This window comes from Oncorhynchus mykiss, chromosome 30 (assembly GCF_057628025.1).
Source record: "Oncorhynchus mykiss isolate SJ-2025 chromosome 30, ASM5762802v1, whole genome shotgun sequence".
NCBI lineage: Eukaryota > Metazoa > Chordata > Actinopteri > Salmoniformes > Salmonidae > Oncorhynchus > Oncorhynchus mykiss.
The window spans coordinates 16,094,998-16,112,232 of NC_143051.1; the positions used below are offsets into that span (position 1 = coordinate 16,094,998).

The window sequence follows — 17,235 nt, forward strand, 5'->3', positions numbered from 1 at the left end:
CAAGACAACTGGGAACTCTGGAAAAATGAGGTATGACTGGGTAAATAAGTTTTGAACTTTCATCCAACTCGGAATTGTAAATCTGGAACTCGGGCCTCTTTTTAGAGCTACGACCTGAAGATCACTGACGTCGTCATGATTCAACCTTTTTTTCCTTCGAGTTCCCAGATGTCTTGAAAGCACCATAAATCCAGAGAATGGCAGACTTTGATGACAAAATTGAGATATGTATACTGTAGCTAAGAAAGTAATACTAAGTGTATGTTGTGTAGTGAGCCTCACCCTAATAATTTGGTCTATTTTCACCTCTTAATTTCTCCTATTGTTCTGACTTGGTGGTTCACATGTAGCCTATAACCTGTTTTTGAGAAATGGAATCATGTAATATTGTAAGAGCTTTCATTGTCTGCTTATATGCCCCCTTTATTTATCCTACGTTCCTGACTTGGTGTACAGGGAAAACACTGTAAGAACGGCCCATGTTCTGAATTTTGTCGCTGTACATTTCTGAACAAACAGTTATATTGACTTCGTCCGTCCTAGCTCTCTCATTAATGTATTAATCAAAATTACGGATTGCCTCTAATCTGCTTGTCGTCCCCTTATGCCATATTTTGTACATCTCAATTGTCAGTAGAAATCACATTTGTTTAAGCTAGTCAGCCATATCAGCTATGTTTTTTTTAAAGGCAGTAAATGAGGCTGAATGAACTGCTTCGCTGCCAGACAAGGTTCAGCTGATAGTCAGGTGATAAGATGTCGGGACTGCTGTTGCGACAGCTTTACGTAGGCCCCGTTTGTCACCGTTATAGTGCAATTAATGTATTGCTTTAAACACCTTTAATAGAGTAATAGTGTTGTTATATATTTAACCAGGCAAGTCAGTTAAGAAAAAAATCTATTTACAATGACAGCCAACCAGTAGGTTAACGGCCTTGTTCGGAAGCAAAATGACCGATTTTTACCTTTTCAGCTCAGGGATTTGATCCAGAAACCTTTTGGTTACTGGCCCAACACTCTAACCACTAGGCTACCTGCCAAACCCTATGTTGCAAAGAGTTATTTTTGTGCCCTTAATATCAAGCAAAACTTCTGAAGTCGAGAACAAAATTCTTAGTATTGCAAACAAAAATAATGACATTGAAAGCAAAATATGAACCCATAAGTATTGATAGCAAAACAAAATATTGCAAGGAAATAATTTCAAAATGCGAGAACAAATGAATTGTAAATGGATGCAAAAAAGTTTTAAAAAAATGTATGACAGCGTGATTAAATAAAACGCCTCCCTCGTTCCTGCAATTATCCCTCTCTTTGGTTGTTACCCTGGCCTATACTTTGGTTGTTACCCTGGCCTATACTTTGGTTGTTACCCTGGCCTATACTTTGGTTGTTACCCTGGCCTATACAGTGCCTTGCGAAAGTATTCGGCCCCCTTGAACTTTGCGACCTTTTGCCACATTTCAGGCTTCAAACATAAAGATATAAAACTGTATTTTTTTGTGAAGAATCAACAACAAGTGGGACACAATCATGAAGTGGAACGACATTTATTGGATATTTCAAACTTTTTTAACAAATCAAAAACTGAAAAATTGGGCGTGCAAAATTATTCAGCCCCCTTAAGTTAATACTTTGTTGCGCCACCTTTTGCTGCGATTACAGCTGTAAGTCGTTTGGGGTATGTCTCTATCAGTTTTGCACATCGAGAGACTGACATTTTTTCCCATTCCTCCTTGCAAAACAGCTCGAGCTCAGTGAGGTTGGATGGAGAGCATTTGTGAACAGCAGTTTTCAGTTCTTTCCACAGATTCTCGATTGGATTCAGGTCTGGACTTTGACTTGGCCATTCTAACACCTGGATATGTTTATTTTTGAACCATTCCATTGTAGATTTTGCTTTATGTTTTGGATCATTGTCTTGTTGGAAGACAAATCTCCGTCCCAGTCTCAGGTCTTTTGCAGACTCCATCAGGTTTTCTTCCAGAATGGTCCTGTATTTGGCTCCATCCATCTTCCCATCAATTTGAACCATCTTCCCTGTCCCTGCTGAAGAAAAGCAGGCCCAAACCATGATGCTGCCACCACCATGTTTGACAGTGGGGATGGTGTGTTCAGAGTGATGAGCTGTGTTGCTTTTACGCCAAACATAACGTTTTGCATTGTTGCCAAAAAGTTCCATTTTGGTTTCATCTGACCAGAGCACCTTCTTCCACATGTTTGGTGTGTCTCCCAGGTGGCTTGTGGCAAACTTTAAACAACACTTTTTATGGATATCTTTAAGAAATGGCTTTCTTCTTGCCACTCTTCCATAAAGGCCATATTTGTGCAATATACAACTGATTGTTGTCCTATGGACAGAGTCTCCCACCTCAGCTGTAGATCTCTGCAGTTCATCCAGAGTGATCATGGGCCTCTTGGCTGCATCTCTGATCAGTCTTCTCCTTGTATGAGCTGAAAGTCTGATACTCCTTCCATTTCAATATTATCGCTTGCACAGTGCTCCTTGGGATGTTTAAAACTTGGGAAATATTTTTGTATCCAAATCCGGCTTTAAACTTCTTCACAACAGTATCTCGGACCTGCCTGGTGTGTTCCTTGTTCTTCATGATGCTCTCTGCGCTTTTAACGGACCTCTGAGACTATCACAGTGCAGGTGCATTTATACGGAGACTTGATTACACACAGGTGGATTGTATTTATCATCATTAGTCATTTAGGTCAACATTGGATCATTCAGAGATCCTCACTGAACTTCTGGAGAGAGTTTGCTGCACTGAAAGTAAAGGGGCTGAATAATTTTGCACGCCCAATTTTTCAGTTTTTGATTTGTTAAAAAAGTTTGAAATATCCAATAAATGTCGTTCCACTTCATGATTGTGTCCCACTTGTTGTTGATTCTTCACAAAAAAATACAGTTTTATATCTTTATGTTTGAAGCCTGAAATGTGGCAAAAGGTCGCAAAGTTCAAGGGGGCCGAATACTTTCGCAATGCACTGTACTTTGGTTGTTACCCTGGCCTATACTTTGGTTGTTACCCTGGCCTATACTTTGGTTGTTACCCTGGCCTATACTTTGGCTGCCTTTTTTCCAGGTCCATGTTTTGGCACACTCAATCCAGCAACATACTGTAGCACCCTGCATCCTACTGGGTCGGTCCTGATCGGTCCCTGGATGGGAGACCAGATGAAGCTGGAAGTGGTGAAAAAGAAACGCAAAAAAGAAACTTGAGGGAAGAAAAAAAAATGAAGTGAAAAAAAATTCAAAACGAGGGGAAAAAACATGAAACATTTCACATGACACTTCACAGGTGACACTTCACAGGTGTCCGAAAAGCACGTGTCTGATGTGAAGATGTAAATAAAGTCAATACATTCATGTGATTTGTTCATGTGTTTTTTTGTAAGTGTACATGTAACTCAGTGGCGTAGCTCTGTCCATTGTGACAGGTCACAGAGAAATTCACCAAACAACTGGATTCTCAGAATGTTAATACCGTAGAGATAAAACTAAATTGTTGATGTTTTTCTCTGGGGTTAATAGTACATAACAAACTAACGTATATGACAACACATTTTTCCTCTATGCTTAATATTACATACCACCTAACCCATAGTCATATTCTCGTGAGTTTTTTTATACAGTATTACTGTAACATTCCCTAGAAAACAAAAGTTTTGCTTACTCAAATGTAAACAGTGTTTATCTAACGATACTCTTAAAAGTTTCTTATGTAGTACCGGTGTTAACATTCACAAAAAAACATGTGTTCTGCTAACTCACTCTGATGTAGACAATGCTGATCAAGAAAGGCAAAAAGAGTTTTGTGAAGTAATGTGGGCCTACTTTGTGTTGGCACCCTGATCCCTACACAATGCACCCTATAGGGCTCTGGTCAGATGTAGTGGGCCATTTGAGACTCAGTCATAGTGTTCATATCATACCTCTCCTGCGTCGTAGATCCACAAACGGCCCTCTGAGTCACCCACGGCAACCTCCTTGCCCGCCGACCCCCAGCGCACCCTGTTTAGGGCGGAGGCTCCCTCGATGGTCACACTGGCTGTGGGGACCTGCGGCTCACACGGTTACACCAGTCAATCCATCCATCCAGTTTGATCCACAAAGTACATTACAGTTATACAAACATACTTATTCATAAAGGTACAGCCTGAACTGCCAGAGAGCAAGTGAAGGCGACAGCGGCAAGGAAAGCACTACAATTTCAGGTTTCACTCATAGCTGTAACAGTATAATGACACTGCCACCAGCAGAATGGTACATTCTCACAGCCAGACTGGGGTCTTCATCCAGTAAACCTACGTCTGCTTCAGCTCCATGTGAAATAACAATATGAAACTTTTAATGAGCCACATAAATCTTCATAAAGCCCATTAAAGCAATACCCACCACAGCCTGTGGGCCATAGGCTGCTCAGGACTAATCAACACAGATGATCCCAAATGGCATCCTATTCCTTACATAGGGCGCTACTTTTGGCATGGGCCATAGGGTTCCATTTGGGATTCCATGTGTAGGGCATAGGGTTCCATTTGGGGCGCAGGCCCAGAGTAATTGCCCAATCCCAGATCAGTTTGTGCATTAGCTATTGCAGTCCAGCCAAATGGGTTGGCTAAAGCAGAATCAGATCTGGGACCAGTCTATATATGATTATGTATGCTATCAGGGCCTGCTGAAGCACTATTGCATATGACAGACAGGATTAGTTTATGACACATGTCGTCGTTGGAGACAGAAGCCTCGGCATCACGTCGGCTAATACGACAGCTTCCCCGCGCTAGAGCAGGGCTAACCACAGACTGGCTGCTATTAGACTGACTGGAAGCTTCCACCAGACTCGCTGCTTAAATTGGCTGTGTGTTTGTGAAGGGGAAATGAGAACCAGGCCGCCCTCCACCACTAGGCTAATGTCGTTATGATGGCTGCGTGTTTTTTAATATGTACATAACAATGGAGGGCTGTTGCCATTAGCAACAATGTGAACTATCTCAGATTGTATGTGTGTCTGTGTATGTGTGTGTGTGTGTGTGTGAGAGAGAGAGAGAAATAGGGAGTGAGAGTGAGTCTGTGTGTGTGTGTGTGTGTGTGTGTGTGTGTGTGTGTGTGTGAGAGAGAGAGAAAGAGAGAGTGTGTGTGTCTCCAAATGTTTCTCATCAATCCATCCTTAACGAAGTGTTCCTTCAAACTACACTGAAGAGCCTGCTGTTGCTGAAGGACTGAAGGAAGGAACATGTACAGCTCAATCTCTCTGCTCCCCAGTTACCTGTCCTTGTTAGAGGATGGAATAAAGGGTCTCTGTTCATTAGAGTTGAGTTGAAATAGTTTAGGAAATCTTTTTTTAATAAAAAAAAAAAAAAATGTACCCCCTTTTTGTGGTATCCAATTGTTACCGTACGGGCTCGGAACCCAGAGTCTCTGGTGGCACAGCTAGCGCTGTGATGCAGTGCCCTAGACCACTGCGCCACCCTGGAGGCCAGTTTTGGAAATCTTTAGCTGGCTGTGTTTGACTGAAGCAAATGGAAGCAATGGTATAGTTCCAAAAGTGCAAGGCCCAAATGTCACAGCTTCTATCAAAGAGCTGGGTCAGAGGTTAAAAATGCGAGAGAGGAATGGTGGAGATAAGGAGCGAGAGACCAGATTTATAATTAGAGAGGAGGGTCTGTGGACACGGTATCCGTGGAAATGCCGAAAAGAGGGAGTGGTTGCCCCTTTCATCTCTACTTTGACCTGAGCCATGAAAGGGAGACCTCCGTGCCCCCCTCCTCGCCCCTCGGTAACTCAACATAGACAGAGGGCCAATGCCTCTGGGGGAGAAGGGCGGTGTTTTGATTATTCCACCTTAAGATGGTTTAGTTTGTTGTGACAGGACTGTACTAGAGGGAGTCCTCCTACCTGGGAGAGACTAAGGCTGTGAATCAATTTGTGACCAGCATCCCATTGACATACCGACTAGCCAAATTCTAAAACTTAACCTCACCTTAACCCTAACCGTAACCCCCTAAACCTAACCTAATTTTAACCAATTTTGAAATGCAACATTGGTTTTCTGATCAGGCACGTTCCCTTTCTAGCTATGGGTGTGGTAGCCTAGATGTCAGACTGTGGGTGTATTCAACAATGCTACATAGTGATTGAAGACTTGCCCAACAAGGCGGGGCAAAGACCAAGGACTGGGCTATCTAGAAAAGCAGCATACTGGCACCAAGAGGTTAGGGGTGGAGTAGCTTTCTCTGTAACCTAGCATACCTTTACCCTGACAACACATGCCATAAATAACATCTTTTTTATTTGTGATCAATTACTATGGCTGTGCCCCAAATGGCTCTCTTCTCACTATGGGCATTAAAAGTAGTGCATTATAGTGTACTAAACATTAGGAACACCTTCTTAATATTGAGTTGCACCCCCCTTTGCCCCCAGAACAGCCTCAATTAGTCAGGCCAGGGACTCTAAGGTGTCGAAAGCGTTCCACAGGGATGCTGGCCAAAGTTGACTCCAATGCTTCCCACAGTTGTGTCAAGTTGGCTGGATGTCCTTTGGGTGGTGGACTATTCTTTATACACACTGTTGAGCATGAAAAACCCAGCAGTGTTGCAGTTCTTGACACAATTTCTCAATTGTCTCAAGGCTTAAAAATCCTTATTCAACCCGTCTCCTCCCCTTCATCTACAATGATTGAAGTGGATTTAACAAGTAACATCAATAAAGGACCATATCGTTCACCTGGATTCACCTGGTCAGTCTATGTCACGGAAAGACATAGTGTTTGTACACTCAGTGTTTAGGGAATAGGGTGCCATTTGGGATGTAACCATGAAAGAAGCCATCCAGGGTCAAGTGACAAATCCAGGGTCGACTATCAAACTAATGTTTAGATCTGAAAGATGTATTTCTAGCTTCTGCATGGGACTGAAAACTAGTGGTCTGTGGGCTGCTGGGACAGGGTTTGGACATGGTTGGAGTGGAGGAGAGCATTATGGGATAGTTGTAGGAGTGTTAGATGATGGTTGTGGGAGTGTTTGGGTACTGGTGTGACATGGTTGAGTGGGGAGGGGAGGAGAAGGGAGCGTTAGGGGATGATTATGGGAGCGTTGATGGGGAATTTGGTTTGAGGGATTGGTTGAGGGAACCTAGGTGGAGGGGTTTGGAGAAGGGACCGCTAGGGGATGGTTAGGGGCGTTTGGTGGGAGGGATCGGTTGTGGAAGCCAAGGTTTGAGGGGTTTGGAGATGGGAGTGTTATGGGTTGGTTGTGGGAGCGTTGATGGGGCGTTTGATGGGAGCGGAGTGAGGAGATGTCACCGATCTGATTTAGGGAGAACTTGTGGGGAAGGGAACGCCCACACAGAGAGGGCTGCTGGGACTGCTGGTGGCTGTGTGGTTTGGCTCCACTCCAACATGAGAGGCTCTGGGGACAAACACACACACAGAAACACAGACGAATACACACATACAAACAAGCACCCCCATACACACACACACACACACACACACACATACACACACACACACACACACACGAATACACACACACAAACAAGAACACACACACGTGCACACACAAACACAGGCGCATACAAGCGCGCACACACACACACACACACACAAGCGCACACAAGCGCGCACACACACACACACACAAGCGCACACACACACACAGACCAAAATCACACACACAATCAAGCACACACACACAGACATACATACAGATACACACACAAAACAAGCACACACACACACACACACACCACACACACACACACACACGAGGACATGCCAGAACAATACAGTGACAGAGCATGAGACATGTTTCTCTCTTTCTGTCTAACACACCCAAACACACACACACACACACACACACAGTCACCTCTGTGTCATTGTTGAGGTTCCACAGATCAAGACGGCCCATCCCGTCCACGGCGGCAAACAGAGCTGGGTGCACAGGGGACCACATGACATCATAGACGTAGTCAGCGTTGTCCTCAAAGGAGTAGAGGGGTTTATTGTGCTGAAACACACAGAGAGAGATAGGTTAGTGAGTCGGAATAGTTTCTCCCGACCCCTCCTGTCTTAGCCTCCAGTATTTATGCTGCAATAGTCTATGTGTCGGGGAACTAGGGTTAGTCTGTTATATCTGGAGTATTTCTCCCGTCTTATCTAGTGTCCTGTGTGAATTTTAGTATGCTCTCTGTAATTCTCTCTCTCTCTGCCTCTCCCTCCCCTCCAGAGGACCTGAGCCCTAGGACCATGCCTCAGGACTACCTGGCTTGATGACTCCTTGCTGACCCCAGTCCACCTGGTCGTGCTGCTGCTCCAGTTTCAACTGTTCTGCCTGCGACTAGGGAACCCTGACCTGTTCACCGGATGTGCTACCTTGTCCCAGACCTGCTGTTTTCGACTCATTTTCTCTACCGCACCTGCTGTCTGTAACTCTGAATGCTCGGCTATGAAAAGCCAACTAACATTTACTCATGAGGTGCTGACCTGTTGCACACGTTACAACTACTGCAATTATTATTATTATTTTTTGACCCTGCAGGTGATCTATGAACGTTTGAACACCTTGTCCATGTACTGTTATATCTTCACCTGGCACAGCCAGAAGAGGACTGGCCACCCCTCAGAGCCTGGTTCCTCTCTAGGTATATTCCTAGGTTCCTGCCTTTCTAGGGAGTTTTTCCTAGCCACCGCTTCTACACCTGCATTGCTTGCTGTTTGGGGTTTTAGGCTGGGTTTCTGTATAGCACTTTGTGACATCGACTGATGTAAAAAGGACTTTATAAATACATTTGATTGATTTGATTGAAAATGAGGATAGAGAGAGAGAGGGGGCAGAGAGAGAGAGAGAGAGGCAGAGAGGGGGGGCAGAGAGAGAGAGAGAAAGAGGGAGGCAGAGAGAGGGAGGACAGAGAAGGAGGTAGAGAGAGAGAGAAAGAGGGATAGAGATAGAGGGAGAAAAAGGGAGGCAGTAGACAGTCTGGCCCCACTGCAGCCTTGGGGTCTGTCTGGGAAAGGCATAATTAAAAAGCTTTGCACATTCACACAGTGTCATAAAAAACAGAAGACATGAAAGTCTCCCTCTCCAAAGCTGTACTGTAACCTTAGTGCAACAGCTGTCTGAGGGGAAGAATGAAAGAATAAACAGAGGGAGAGAAAGAGTGGGAAGAGAGAGAGAGACATGAGGAAAGACATAGACAGAGGTAAGGGGGCACAAAAGGGAGCAGAGAGAGAGAAGAGACAGACAGCGAGAGACAGAAAGGGAGAGAAAGAGCGAGATAGAGATGGAGAATCCCCCTCCCATCCACCCCCCCCCCCCCCTCCTCCCACGCCTGTCAGAGAGAATTCCAGAGGGTTGCTAAATGCATTCTGGACAGGTAGGGAGTGGGAGTCAGATAGGCTGAGACAGGTAGAGAGTGGGAGTCAGGTAGGCTGAGACAGGTAGAGAGTGGGAGTCAGGTAGGCTGAGACAGGTAGGGAGTGGGAGTCAGGTAGACTGAGACAGGTAGAGAGTGGGAGTCAGATAGGCTGAGACAGGTTGGGAGTGGGAGTCAGGTAGGCTGAGACAGGTATGGTGTGGGAGTCAGGTAGGCTGAGACAGGGAGAGAGTGGGAGTCAAGTAGGCTGAGAAAGGTAGAGAGTGGTAGTCAGGTAGGCTGAGACAGGTAGAGAGTGGGAGTCAGGTAGACTAGGCTGAGACAGGTAGGGAGTGGGAGTCAGGTAGGCTGTTACAGGTAGAGAGTGGGAGTCAGGTAGGCTGAGACAGGTAGGGAGTGGGAGTCAGGTAGGCTGAGACAGGTAGAGAGTGGGAGTCAGGTAGGCTGAGACAGGTAGAGAGTGGGAGTCAGGTAGGCTGAGACAGATAGAGAGTGGGAGTCAGGTAGACTAGGCTGAGACAGGTAGAGAGTGGGGGTCAGGTAGGCTGAGACAGGTAGAGAGTGGGAGCCAGGTAGACTGAGACAGGTAGGGAGTGGGAGCCAGGTAGGCTGAGACAGGTAGAGAGTGGGAGTCAGGTAGGCTAGGCTGAGACAGGTAGGGAGTGGGAGTCAGGTAGGCTGAGACAGGTTGAGAGTGGGAATCAGGTAGGCTGAGACAGGTAGGGAGTGGGAGTCAGGTAGGCTAGGCTGAGACAGGTAGGGAGCGGGAGTCATGTAGGCTGAGACAGGTAGAGAGTGGGAGTCAGGTAGGCTAGGCTGAGACGGGTAGGGAGTGTGAGTCAGGTAGGCTGAGACAGGTAGGGAGTGGGAGTCAGGTAGGCTGAGACAGGTAGGGAGTGGGAGTCAGGTAGGCTGAGACAGGTAGAGAGTGGGAGTCCGGTAGGCTGAGACAGGTCAGGGAGTGGGAGTCAGGTAGGCTGAGACAGGTAGGGAGTGGGAGTCAGGTAGGCTGAGACAGGTAGGGAGAGGGAGTCAGGTAGACTGAGACAGGTAGGGAGAGGGAGTCAGGTAGACTGAGACAGGTAGAGAGTGGGAGTCAGGTAGGCTGAGACAGGTAGGGAGTGAGAGTCAGGTAGGCTAGGCTGAGACAGGTAGGGAGTGGGAGTCAGGCTGAGACATAAAGACAGACCGCTTGGGAGGAATGTGCTCTCTCTCTCCTCCTCCCATCCTTCTCGTCTCCCCTCTCCCTGCACTTCTCCTCTCCTTCCCCAGCCCCTCCCCTCTCCCAAGGGAAGGGACAGGAATGCACACACACCTGACCACATTACCTACTACTAATCTCTCTCTCTCTCTCTCTCTCTTCTATTTTCTGAGACATATAGCAGTCCCCGATATTTGCGGGCAAAAAGGCTTGATTTTGCTGCAGCAATTCTGACATTTGCTGTAGATTCCAAACTGGAGTTCCAACAAAGATAATCCAGGCCTGTAGATTCCAAACTGGAGTTCCAACAAAGATAATCCAGGCCTGTAGATTCCAAACTGGAGTTCCAACAAAGATAATCCAGGCCTGTAGATTCCAAACTGGAGTTCCAACAAAGATAATCCAGGCCTGTAGATTCCAAACTGGAGTTCCAACAAAGATAATCCAGGCCTGTAGATTCCAAACTGGAGTTCCAACAAAGATAATCCAGGCCTGTAGATTCCAAACTGTAGATTCCAAACTGTAGATTCCAAACTGTAGATTCCAAACTGTAGATTCCAAACCGTAGATTCCAAACTGTAGATTCCAAACTGTGCTTGTTCCACATCCTTTCCAACCCCTTGGCTAAAAACAGCTCTGCGCTCACAGGGAAAAAAACTGCCGCTCTGAATTATCTCCATTCATTAAAATCACAATTGAACCAACACCCATCTATTGTTGTGACTACCTGGACCTACCAGTTGGTTATGAAGTACTGAAACCAAACCATATGTTTGAATGAAAAGTATTTTAATACACATAAAAAGGTGAATGTAACAAAACTCATAGTTTCATATTAAACAGCATATAAACACTCTAATAGGTCAGGAGCCAGACAGGGAGCCTAAGAAGGAATGAAAATGAATTATTTAAGCTATATTATTTCAATTATTTTAAGGCTATAGCCTACAAAGAAATACTTTGTGAAGCATTTGCTAGAGCAACACTCTAGGCTGGTAAGGACATTAACCTCAGCATTTAAACAACATTTTGTTGCATTAAATCATCATATTCTATACATTGAACATATAGGCTGTGACTTACTTAAAATGAAAAACAAATGAAATGAAAAATACAGCAGAGTATGTGAGCAGAGTGAGGAGTGGAGTGTGCCCAATTTGACTGGAGCTCAGAGCGAGATTCCCAAAGGCTGGAGCGTCGGCCTTCTCGTCTTGTGTACTGCTATAACCCCTTGTCATGGAATTCACAAAATCTTTTCATAAAGAAAGTGATAAAACACACAGGTGCAAAATCAAGGTGACTTACAAAGATCAGGACCAAAACCAAGAGAAGGAGTGTGGTGATGTAATGTCCACAACTAAAATATCTGAAAAGACATATCCTGAAAGCATGACGGTGTACTTACTACATGCACATGCTAACAGAAAAGCATGAGGTGGGCAGATAAACCCAAAACCAAAACTATGCATCCCTGCCCAGCCTGGCAAGAGTGGCACAAAGGGTGTTTATCATCCCCAGTGGCTTTGCATGCGTGGAGAGGATATTCTGCACTGCTGACCTGCTCTAAAGACACCATCACATGACCCTGTAGCCACATACTCTGGCCAAACTCATGTTTCTAAATATAAATTCAAAGGCAAACTGGAGGTTGAACAGAGAGAATCCTGGTCTGTAGATTCCAAACTGGAGTTCAAACAGAGAGAATCCTGGTCTGTAGATTCCAAACTGGAGTTTAAATAGAGAGAATCCTGGTCTGTAGATTCCAAACTGGAGTTTAAACAGAGAGAATCCTGGTCTGTAGATTCCAAACTGGAGTTTAAACAGAGAGAATCCTGGTCTGTAGATTCCAAACTGGAGTTTAAACAGAGAGAATCCTGGTCTGTAGATTCCAAACTGGACTTTAAACAGAGAGAATCCTGGTCTGTAGATTCCAAACTGGAGTTTAAACAGAGAGAATCCTGGTCTGTAGATTCCAAACTGGACTTTAAACAGAGAGAATCCTGGTCTGTAGATTCCAAACTGGAGTTTAAACAGAGAGAATCCTGGTCTGTAGATTCCAAACTGGAGTTTAAACAGAGAGAATCCTGGTCTGTAGATTCCAAACTGGACTTTAAACAGAGAGAATCCTGGTCTGTAGATTCCAAACTGGACTTTAAACAGAGAGAATCCTGATCTGTAGATTCCAAACTGGAGTTTAAACAGAGAGAATCCTGGTCTGTAGATTCCAAACTGGAGTTTAAACAGAGAGAATCCTGGTCTGTAGATTCCAAACTGGACTTTAAACAGAGAGAATCCTGGTCTGTAGATTCCAAACTGGAGTTTAAACAGAGAGAATCCTGGTCTGTAGATTCCAAACTGGAGTTTAAACAGAGAGAATCCTGGTCTGTAGATTCCAAACTGGACTTTAAACAGAGAGAATCCTGGTCTGTAGATTCCAAACTGGACTTTAAACAGAGAGAATCCTGGTCTGTAAATTCCAAACTGGAGTTTAAACAGAGAGAATCCTGGTCTGTAGATTTCAAACTGGACATTAAACAGAGAGAATCCTGGTCTGTAGATTCCAAACTGGACTTTAAACAGAGAGAATCCTGGTCTGTAGATTCCAAACTAAAATTCCAAAGGAGAATCCTGGTCTGTAGATTCCAAAATGGAGTTCCAACAGAAAGAATCCTGGTCTGTAGATTCCAAACTGGAGTTTAAACAGAGAGAATCCTGGTCTGTAGATTCCAAACTGGAGTTTAAACAGAGAGAATCCTGGTCTGTAGATTCCAAACTGGAGTTCCAACAGAAAGAATCCTGGTCTGTAGATTCCAAACTGGAGTTCCAACAGAGAGAATCCTGGTCTATAGATTCCAAAATGGAGGTTGAACAGAGAGAATCCTAGTCTGTAGATTCCAAACTGGAGTTCCAACAGAGAGAATCCTGGTCTATAGATTCCAAAATGGAGGTTGAACAGAGAGAATCCTAGTCTGTAGATTCCAAACTGGAGTTTAAACAGAGAGAATTCTGGTCTATAGATTCCAAAATGGAGGTTGAACAGAGAGAATCCTGGTCTGTAGATTCCAAACTGGAGTTTAAACAGAGAGAATTCTGGTCTATAGATTCCAAAATGGAGGTTGAACAGAGAGAATCCTGGTCTGCCTTTACTCCAGTTGTTCCATTCATTCAGTCTCCAACAAACATATTAAATGACACCCTATTCCCTATTTAATGCACTACTTTTAACCACAGCTATATATAGGAAATATGGTTCCATTTGCTGGGAAACAGAAGGGGCAGAAAGTACTTTATAAATGTGATCTGGCTAAGGACATCAGGTCAAACCAGGCCAAGTAGTGGAATGAAAATCGTATGATGAGTAGGCTTCCTTCATTCACACAATCAAGCCAGAGAGACACTTATTATAATAATGATCAATCAGCTGAACTGTGACTTAGTATGAATGAGCACACCTATTTCATAAATTTGAGGCTAACAATCACCATGGTCTCCTATCAGACATTATCTGTGTCCGAAATGGCACCCTATTCCTTAGTCTAGTGCACTATATAGGGAATAGAATGCCCATATTGCGTACTACTTACACTATAGGGTGCTATTTCAGACACATAAATGGTTTTCTAAGGTCATAACTAGGCCTAAGCAGTTAAGTTATGCGCCCTCAGTCTCTAGACGTCTCCCTGTCAACATCAGAGTCAGGCAGCTCACAACCCATATGGTTTCATAACCACAATATTTGCGCCGCTGAGTGTAAAAACACATTCAGAGTATTGCATTCCTGCCTTTTGAACTCTCTGTGGAGAGAGCTGTGTCGTTTGATGGTGTTGATTTGCAAGGCGAATGTAAACCTCTATGGTAACCTTAGGTAAGCAAAGGTTAGCCAGCTGTGCCCACAACCGCGCACAATGGTGTGCCCACAACCACACACATGCACGCACACGCACACCTTAACAAAAAGGCAGGTGCGTAGATCAGAAAACCAGTCAATATCTGGTGTGACCACCATTTACCTCGTGCAGCGCGACACATCTCATTCGCATAGAGTTGATCAGGCTGTTGATTGTGGTCTGTGGAATGTTGTCCCACTCCTCTTCAATGGCTGTGCGAAGTTGCTGGATATTGGCAGGAACTGGAACATGTACATCCAGAGCATCCCACACAGGCTCAATGGGTGACATGTCTGGTGAGTATGCTGGCCATGGAAGAACTGGGACATTTTCAGCTTCCAGGAATTGTGTACAGATCCTTGCGACAAGGGGCCATGAATTATCATGCTGAAACATGAGGTGGTGGCGGCGAATTAATGGCAAGACAATGGGCCTCAGGATCTCGCCACGGTATCTTTGTGCATTCAAATTGCTATCAATAAAGTGCAATTGTGTTCGTTGTCCTTAGCTTATGCCTGCCCATACCATAAGCTCACCACCACCATGTGTAACGGTTGTCGTCTGGAGAAAGAGAGGAGGACCAAGGTGCAGCGTGGTAAGTGTCCATTATTTTAATAAAACAACTGAACACTGAACAAATGACAAACCAACAGTCCTGTAAGGTGACGAAAAACACTAAACAGAAAATAATCACCCACAAAACACAGGTGGGAAAAGGCTACCTAAGTACAACGAACGACACCTGCCTCTGACTGAGAACCATACTAGGCCAAACACGTAGAAAATATAACCTAGAAAAAATAACATAGACAACCCACCCCAACTCACAACCCTGACCAACCTAACACAGAGACATAAAAATAAACTAAGGTCAGCACGTGACACCATGGGACATCAGCAAACGGCCATCTGGCCGGTTGCAAGGTACAGTTGAAACTGGGATTCATCCGTGAAGAGCACACGTCTCCAGCTCCAGCGTGTGAAGAAGCCGGATGTTGAGGTCCTGGGCTGGCGTGGTTACACGTGGTCTGCTGTTGTTAGGCCGGTTGGACGGACAACCAAATTCTTTAAAACGATGTTAGATAAATTAACATTAACTTATCTGGCAACAGCACTGGTGGCCATTCCTGCAGTCAGCATGCCAATTGCACGCTCCCTCAAAACTTGAAACATCTGTGGCATTGTGTAGTGTGACAAAACTGCACATTTTAAAGTGGCCTTTTATTTTCCCCAGTACAAGGGATGCTCACTAACAGGGATGTAAACCAATTTGTGCACACAATTTGAGATAAATAAGCTTTTGTATGTAAAATTTCTGGGATCTTTTATTTCATCTCATGGAACCAACATTTTACATGTTGCGTTTATATTTTTGTTCAGTTGAGTGAGTTTTATGATGGGGTCTTTATTTCCTCTTCTCTTCTCTCCTCTTCTTCTCTTTTCTCCTCTTCTCTTCCTCTCTCCTCTTCACTTTCCTCTTTTTCTCTTATTCTGTGCTCTCCTCTCATCTCTTCACCTCTTCTCTCTCTTCTGTTCCCTCCTCTTCTTCCTAAACCAACCCTTCCAGCCAGCTGGATCTTCCTAATTTAACTTTAACTCTCCCTTCTTTAATTTTCAATAGCTTTCTCACTTTCTTCTCTCTCCCTCCCACTATATACTGTATGTTACCCAGTCCCTCTCTCTCTTATCCCATCACTTCTTTACTATTTCTCCCTCCCTCCCTCCCTCCCTCCCTCCCTCCCTCCCTCCCTCCCTCCCTCTGTCCGTCTCTGTGGTGGTTGTGGTGCGCTCCTCTGTCTCCAGACAGAAAGGTCAGAATGGGAAAGAGGAGTTCCACAGCAGTCTACAGCCTCCCTGGCCCCCGCTGCCTCTCTGTGGTTTACTGTATATCTACAGCCTTCCTGGCCCCCGCTGCCTCTCTGTGGTTTGAACCCCAGTCAACAGCCTCACTCCTCCCGTTCTCTCCATCCCTCCCTTCTTTTCCTTTCTTCATCCATCCTTCGCTCCGTCCATCCACAGTCCACTCCAGTCCAGTCGGTTCACTGCCACGGACACATAACCTCCCTCCCCACTAATGTATCTATGTATTTATTTAGCTCCTCTTTTTGACTCATGAACACAGTCTGTGACACTGACAGTCTCACTGTGTCTCTATTCCTCTACTCAGTCAGGGCATGTAGGTAATACCTAGTTTAGACACAATCAGATCCCTCTACCTTGGTGCTCCACAGTTTGACAGTCCAGTCAAACGACGAGGTGACGAAGAGATGGGAGAAGTCTACGGGGCCGACAGCGTTGTGACAGCTGAGGCCCGTCACTGGCCCCTGGTGGCCCTCAAACATCTCACAGATCCCCGCCTTGCTGCAAAGGAGCATGGGAGAGAGAGAGAGAGAGAGAGAGAGAGAGAGAGGAATAGAGACAGAGAGAGAGAGAGAAAGAGATAGAAAGACAGAGAGAGAGCGAGAGAGAGAGAGAGATAGAAAGACAGAGAAAGATAGAGAGAGACAGAGAGAGAGAGACAGAGAGACAGAGAGAGAGAGAGACAAAGAGAGAGACAGAGAGAGAGGAATGGAGACAGAAAGAGATAGAATGACAGACAGAGAGATAGAGAGAGACAGAGAGAGACAGAGAGAGCGCGTGTCAGAAAGAACCGAGGAGACTATATGGGGGGAACTAGGTCCTAATAGCGTTTTCAAGAGTTAACAGGAGCTTCTTGCTGAGATAGGCTGCATCAAAATATAAAGTTTATAGTGTGT

The 17,235-nt window shown here is 45.0% G+C and overlaps 1 protein-coding gene across 4 annotated transcripts in view; it reads right to left on the reverse strand.

Moving 5' to 3' along the window:
• The window catches only part of LOC110488015 (cytoplasmic dynein 1 intermediate chain 1), a 109,823-nt gene that overhangs the window by 5,911 nt on the left and 86,677 nt on the right, over window positions 1–17,235 (reverse strand). For all 4 annotated transcript variants that reach the window (XM_090227651.1, XM_090227652.1, XM_090227650.1 and 1 more), the window contains exons 15-17: window positions 16,696–16,840; window positions 7,885–8,025; window positions 3,946–4,071 (exon numbers count right to left, since the gene is read on the reverse strand). In XM_090227651.1, coding sequence (XP_090083777.1) covers window positions 3,946–4,071; window positions 7,885–8,025; window positions 16,696–16,840 — 412 coding nt within the window. The remainder of the gene's footprint in view (window positions 1–3,945; window positions 4,072–7,884; window positions 8,026–16,695; window positions 16,841–17,235) is intronic.